The sequence below is a fragment of the Strigops habroptila genome, chromosome 6 (genome assembly GCF_004027225.2).
Source record: "Strigops habroptila isolate Jane chromosome 6, bStrHab1.2.pri, whole genome shotgun sequence".
Lineage (NCBI taxonomy): Eukaryota > Metazoa > Chordata > Aves > Psittaciformes > Psittacidae > Strigops > Strigops habroptila.
Window position 1 is genome coordinate 27828214 of NC_044282.2, and position 7580 is coordinate 27835793.

Consider the following 7580-nt stretch of genomic DNA (forward strand, 5'->3'; position numbering starts at 1 on the left):
AACTGGTAAGCAGCGTGTTGGCAAAAAGAGAGCATTAAGTTATGGGCCTGATCTAGTCATTATTAATTCAGCAGATGCTGAATTAAATTTGATCTTCTATTATAGCTCACAAGAATCTCAGAGTGTAAACACCTGCAATACAAATATTATAGGACGTGACACCACTTGTTAGTAAAATCTTTCTATTTATAGCAACAGGAGGAAATTAGAGCTGTATCTGTAAAAACTGACCAGATCGTAACAGAAAGAATCAATCAGCAATTGCTACTGAGCAAGCAATAGTGTTGTGATTTCCAGTGCCGGCCCATTACAGTTATCTCTCTTTCATTTATAAGCCTCTCCCTTCCACTCTCTCTCATAGAATATAAATGGCATTTGGAAGCTTGAAACCAAAATGTTTTTCTTACCAAATACTATTTTCCTTCATCATATGCTGAGAATAAATGGTTCTTCTTGAACATTCAGCTGCTAAAGAGAAAAAAAAAATAATCAAATTTTCATTCTGTCCACTTTGACAAAGGCTCTTTTCCACATTAAGGCTTAAGGGGAAATGAAGATGCTAAATCTCAAAATATAGGTGCAGTCAGACCGATTCCTCCACCTGTGCAGATTCATGATACTCCTTTTAATGGATTTCTTAAGAAAATGAAGCAAAAAAAAAGAAATTATGCAGATGCATAAAGAGCAAAGCATACCACAGGCAAAATGCTGGGAGAATAATGAGAGCTGGGATCGTAGTGCAGTCATATTTTGAATATTTTGCCATGCTTGTCTTCAGTGACATCTCAGTCAACAACTGAATATGGGTCTGAACAGACTGCTTCGCTAGCTGGCATGTCACTGGGGATTGTCACCAGTGCTTACAAGGAAAATTACCCTGAATGAAAACATTTAAAGCAGTTGTGCAAAACTTCAAATCACTTTCTGAATGTCAAAATCATTGGTAATATTATGGGTTGCTGAAATAAAAAAGTGCTGGATGATCTAATATAAAGCAACCTCAGATAAAGAAAGATTTGGGGAATTTTCTATTTCTTACCTGACAACAGCTTTGTTGTACCCAAAGTACTTTAAGAAAATATATTTAAATTATGTCAATTCCTTATGCTATTCTTCTAAGAAAATTTTAAGCTTATTACAACTAAAACTAGTTTTAAGAAAGCAGTTAAAAATTGGTCAAACCATCCATTCTGCTGCTTAACTGTGCAGCCTTCCCTGAAGATTTGCCCACTATTTTAGACTAGACGTTTTCTTAGAATCATCGGTGACAACCGCGTCATGCAGAACTTCAGCGGTTTATGTATACAAAACACATTTTAGAGGCATTTAGTACTGCATGTGTTTTATTGAAGAATGAATGAATAAAACAGCCTTGCTAATAAAGCTGCTCTGGAAATAATAATCAATTAGAATTTCAGGTGTCAAAGCAGAGTAAGATTATAAAAAGTGCTTCAGAAGAACCCTTACATTAATGTTATTTTAAAGGTATAGTTTTTAACCAAGTTCTGAAGCACTGTGGGAGCTATTTTCTAAATGTCTGCCAAGTGCCACTGTTAACTATATGTCTAACTATATTGTAAAAGGAAAGGAAAACAAATTTCAAGCACTGTTTATGAAAGGGGATTTAAGATCAAATAATGCAGTGTACAAAACACCAAAGCATTCACTGTTGGTCAAACACTGTAGGAGAACATTATCCAACACAATACTGACACATGCCAACTGTTACATCCTAATAAATACACATATAAGCAAATGGCAAAAATTATTTTAAAGTAGCCATCACCAGGTCTCTAATAAAATTCTATTACAGTGACTTTCTATGATACAAAAATAATAATGATCTTTATAATAATAGGTGAAGTACAACAGTTACAGTTGCTCACTATACAAATACTCAGTCCATTGGTGAGAGACTGCAATAAAAGTCGTTGCCTATCCTTACACAGCTCTATAAATGCATGGCCATTACATTAATACATCACGAAATAACTGCTATTACTGTAGTTACTTTAAAGTATCTGTTAACAAAACCCAAGAAATTGCCCAAGAAATGGCTTGGTTTGTACATATTTTATCTATTATATTACAGGAGCATCCTAAGCAAGGATGGTGCTCTACTCCTCTTGGCACTGTACGAATAAGTGTAAATTGATAATCTCCAAAATAACCGATACAACAAAGCACACTGCATAGCTATTGTAAATTCTAGCTTCTTACATACACTATCTTATGCGTACAAAGTATGAACAGTTTGCATAGTTCCACAGTAATAGTTATTCACACTGGGGGTTTTACACTATTCATAAAATATACGCAGCCAACATTCAGACCAGCAGCCTGCTTTTTAAGAATCCACAAACTTAATTCATACGCTGTTAACCAGATATTGCTCGTACATTTAAATTACAGCAGGAGAAATAGGCTAGCACTTAACTTACATTAACTGTAGAATACACTGATTTATAAAAACAGTAATTGTACTTCTTTTTTTTACTTTTGAGGGCAAATGTACAAAACTATTTAAAAAAAAAAAACCCTGCTATTAAAGAAAGACGATTTGAAGCAATAGAAAATTAGCCTGAACCAACTTGTGCTACTTGCTTTGTCTGAAGTTGCAAGGAGAGCAAAATGCATTTGAATAATACTGATGCCCAAAATAGATTACGTTTCTTCTGATACTTTAAGGACTATTTTATATTTATGAGCTCTTACCAAAGGCATGTATCTATGAGAAAACCATCACTTTCGAAAGCAAAGGAAATCAACCAGTAATTCATAAAATTTTAGAGATGCTCAAGAGCTTCAAGTAACAGTGACCATGGAAAAAGCTCCACAGATATACTGATAGATACCGACTCACATCACACTTTTACAGTTGGTGTATTTTCTTTTTCATTAAGAATCTATAAATGGATTAGAAAAAGTGCATTTATTACTGGTGGCCATTGGAAGGTTCTTGCTAACCTTTACATATGCCATCAGAGTTGCATATTAAATGATGAATTTTTGAAGTTTTTCTTTGCATGCTTTATCTATTTACAAGGAAATGCATTCCCAAGCAAGTAATAAGCACGAGTAACATACAATACTGAAATGCACCTGTTAAAAGCTTTAAGATAAATGTAAAGTTCCATCAAAATACTCGATGTAGATCACTACAGGACATCAAGAGTACCAAGAGCTTAAAATGAATCAGTAAGCACTTGGTAAGTGCTGCATTGATTTACAAGCCCAAAGCTTGCCAACCACATGACTTAGCTGCATTTAATTTAGTTCAGGACATGAAAGTATGGGGCTTTATAATAAACAACTCCATTCAGGTAAAATTTTCTTTAGCTTACAAGCCGTATAATTTTATTTGGAATTTAATTTGGTTTGGGTTTTCTTTTTATTTGGTAGAGAAGATATTATGAAAATTCTACCAGCTTGTACCTTCCCAGTAAGGTGGACCCTAGCATCTGTCTCGATGTTTTGTAGTTGGTTTGAGAGAGCAGACTGGGGGTTGTGCTAAGTGAAACAGCTCTCCTCATTGACCACCAGTGTTAATTCTCCTAGCATATTTCACAAAACTGTCAAACATGTCTCTAAGCTACACATTTATGTAAAACTTTATTCAGATTACTACTGCAGGGCTATTAATTCAGAGACTATAAAGCTATCCACATTCTTAAGATGTTCATACATTTCTTATTGAACAGCAAACTTCCACACAACAGTTCTTGTAAGACTGTTTATTGAATTTAATAGTTCAGATGGAGTTTAGGTGCAGTTTGTATAAAAAACCCTCTTTTTCCACGTAAACTGCAATCAAAAATAACTTTACAAAATAGTAAGAGACTTACTGAGATCTTACTTACTTACTAAGTTTCCTAACATGTAAAACTGTAAAGTATTTGTGCATGCTCACTATTCAATTTCTTTCTTTGTAACAGAGTTGTTGTTAAAAGGAGTTTCTTTGTTTTGTTTTGTTTTTATCTCAAGGTAGCCTATGAAATGGAATAATCATCATCACAATTCGGATATACAAGATCAAAACCGGCACGGAGAAACATAACATTATTTTTTTTCCCAAAAAGTTGAGACAGCTTTTGTTGAATGGTGTCTGCATCAGTAATTTTTTAATAAACTCTGGTGGCTTTGAAGCATCAGAGAGAATCCTTTTTTCTTTGACATCTTGAAAAAAAATTCCCACAAACACAGACGGGTAAAGGGGGAAAAGAAGTAGCAGCTTCTTTCCTACATACAGCCCAACGCCATGCACAGCTGCCCAGCGTCGCAGAACAAAAATGAACTTGACAGCACAGGAAGGCATGTCCCCCTCAGGTTACAAGCACGTCTGAGATTTCTCCGTGGGGAGGGAAGCAAGCATGAGGGTAAAGCATAAGTCGACTTTTCATGCATAGCTACTGTGCGCTGCCCTGTGTCCTCGGCGCTTTGTCAGACATCCGAGTTGGAGCTCAGGTTTGTTAACCTGGGGTCTGCATTGATCTCGTATCTGTAGTGGTAGCCCTCCATGTGATCCCTACAGGCATCCCTGATGTTATGCATCCACTTTTTGATTCCTTTTCGGTTCAAGTACAAAACCAGGAGGAAAATGGCCCCGATGAGAGCCAAGACTATCCCTAGGAACACATATGAAGTCTGTAGCTGGGAAGGCAGGTCTATGGGCATGGAACAGTTCAGGTCCAAGCTGTTGATCTTCAGCAGGGCTTTGCCCAGCATCTTGTCGGGATAGGCACAGGTCAGGGCTTCTTTGCCCTCCACCTGGTCGCTCTCCTTGAGCCAGGCCACCTGGTCCTCGATAGCGCAGTCGCAGACCCAGGCGTTGCGGCCCAGGCTGATGCGCCGGAGTGCGGGCAGGCCACGGAACTGAGCCAGGGTGCCGTTCCTTAGCACGCCCAGGGAGTTGTCGCTGAGGTTGAGGCTCTGCAGCTGGCTCAGCCCCTGGAAGGAGACGTTTCGCAGGCCCACCAGGGAGTTGTTGCTGAGGTCCAGCTGCTGCAGGGCGGGCAGGGCCGTGAACATGCCGGGGGGCAGCAGTAGCAGCCCGTTGTCCGCCAGCTCCAGGCGGCTGAGGTTGCGCAGGACCCCGGACTGCAGCATGGTGGCCAGGCTGAGGAGGACGCCGTGGTCGCGCAGGGCCCCGCGGAGGGCCAGCTCCTCCAGCGGGCTGCCGCCCTCCCCAAAGGCCTGCGGGCTGAGGGACACCAGGGGGTTGCCGCTGAGGTCCACCTGCCGCAGGGCGGGCAGGGCGAGGGCGCCGGCCTCCACGGCCCGCAGGTGGTTGCCGCTGAGGTTGAGGGCGCTCAGGTCGGGCAGGCGCTGGGCGGGGAAGGCGCCGGGCGGCAGGCGGGCCAGGCGGTTGCCGGTGAGGAAGAGGTTGCGCACGTAGGGCGGCAGGTCGGGCGGCACTGCCGTCAGGTTCCTGTTCACGCACTTCACCGTCCTGGCCGGCTCCGAGCACTTGCAGAAGTCCGGGCAGCTGTCGGGCTGCTGTGCCGACCCGCAGCCCAGCAGGACGTGCAGCAGCAGCCCCAGGCAGAGCGCTCCGCGCCCCGGCATCGCGCCCGGCCCGGCCCCGCACACAACTTTCCCCTCCGGGCGCCTTCGGCTCCGGGCGGCGCGGCGGGACGAGGCGAGGCGAGGCGAGGCGGGAGGCGGCTCCCGCCGAGGCGCTGCCTGCTCCAGGCAGCCCCTTGTCCGGGGGCAGGCGCTTCCCTCCGGGATTGGCTGGGCTCCGCTTCTCTCAGCGAGACCTGGCGGCACGGGAGGAAAGGGAGAGGGCAGCGGCGGGGCGGCGCGGCTCGGCTCTGCTCGCCCGCGCCCACTCGCCTTCCCCGGCCCCGCGCCTCGGACCCCGGCCCCGACAAGTGGCCCACCCCAGCGGTCCCGGCCCCGAGGCGGAGCAGGGGAGCCGGCCGAGGAACAAGTTTTCTCCCCACTTCCAACACACGCCGCCGCCTTCCCACCTGGCCGGCGGCTCCGCTCCACGGAAGGGAGGGAAAGGTCGAACTCGCCGCGTCCCGCCGCTCCCCACCCAGCACTCCCGTCCCAGGGCTCTCCCCTCCGCTCCGCGCCACGACCGGTGCAAACTCCCGCTCGCAAAACCCGCCGCGGAGCCGGGCTCCGTCGCTCACCTCCCGCCCCGCGTCCGGAGCAAACTCCACCGGAGCAAGCGGCCGCCGCCGACTGCCCCCAACTCCACCGCCCACCCTCGCCGCGCCTGGCCCTGCCTCCGCTGACAGAAGAAACCAACCGCCGCCCGGCCGGGGGGAGCCGCCGGCCACGCCCCGCCGGGAGCCCGCCGGGAGGGTCCGCTCGGCGCCCCGCTCCCCTCGCCCCCCGGCCCAGGTGGTGCTGCCGGAGGCTCACTTTGCCGCCAAGCGGGGCCGCCCCATGTGGAGCTCCCCTCAGCGCGGCGGAGTGGGCGGATAGTGCGGCGGCGCTTGCTCGATCCGGAGCTCCGCGACGGGAGAGCCGGTGGCGGGGAGCACCGCCAGAGCCCCGCGCCCCCCTCTCCGCCTTGGCAGCGCCGTACCTGTGCTCGCCCGACGCTGGGGCCGGGGGCACCGCGGCGGATCCTGGCTGCTCGGTGCTGTGGTCCGCAGCTTCCCCGATCGGTGCGCTCGGGCCGGCAGGACTGGGAAATCCCAAGGGATTCCCAGGGCGGGGGGCGCGGGATGGCCCGGCGCGGCCCCGCCCGAAGCCCGCCCTGGGCACGGGTATGGCGAGGGGGCTCCGCGGGCCTCTGCGGGTCCCGCCTGTGCAGGGAAAGGGGGGAGCAACGCCAGCAACAAAATACGCCGAACGAGCTCCAAAAGTAAAGGGGAAAAAACCCAACCAACCAACCCCTCACAAACAAACAAAAAAACCCAACCAACAACAGCAAAAAAACCCCAAACCAACAAAAACCAAACCACCAAAACCCCCCAAAACAAACCCACCAGAATCTGTAGAGGTCTTACAGCAAATAGTGATAATTATTAAAAAAAAAGGGGGGGGCCACAAATTGATAGCTGAAGTCTGAGATTTAGACTTTCTTATGGTGAGAAAAAAAGCCTAAATATCTATCCGTATGTGAAGTATTTACCAGTTTTTATTTACCAGGGGGTTGGTCATTGTGGCTGACTCAAAACTGCCTTGGCATGGCTGAATAGTCCAGGTAGTACAAATGCTGTTTTTTAGATGGGTGACTCGCTTGGGTACTCCATGGACAGGGATTTGAGAAAGAGGTGAATGGTAGGAGCTGTTATGGGGGCTGCATTTGGCCACTGGTCCTTATGAAGTGATTGAGATAGTTAAATAACATCTAATTAATGCAGAAGACATATCGGTATACTCAAATAACCAGTTTCAGCAAAGTGAATCTGAGCACTTTGAGACTATGACTCGTTTGGGCTTTCCTTACCCTTCTGATAACTGCTTACACAAGATTTCCTTCTCCCCGTATATCAATTATGCTCTTTATCTCCTTCTGCTTTCCTGATCCATTAGCTTCCTTTTTTTTTTTTGTAAAGTCAGCAGAAATCTTACAGCTGTCAAAAAACACTGGGGAAATGAACAGATGAATCCAGTAT

General features: G+C 46.9%; 1 protein-coding gene across 1 annotated transcript; it reads right to left on the reverse strand.

Moving 5' to 3' along the window:
- Nucleotides 1-1593: 1593 nt before the first annotated feature.
- TPBG (trophoblast glycoprotein) lies at nt 1594-6245 on the reverse strand. Its single transcript, XM_030489598.1, has 2 exons — nt 6141-6245; nt 1594-5759 (listed from the first exon to the last, which is right to left on the reverse strand). Exon 2 carries the CDS (start codon nt 5563-5565, stop codon nt 4441-4443), a length of 1125 nt encoding a protein of 374 aa, XP_030345458.1. The 5' UTR covers nt 5566-5759; nt 6141-6245; the 3' UTR covers nt 1594-4440.
- Between the last annotated feature and the right edge of the window lie 1335 nt (nt 6246-7580).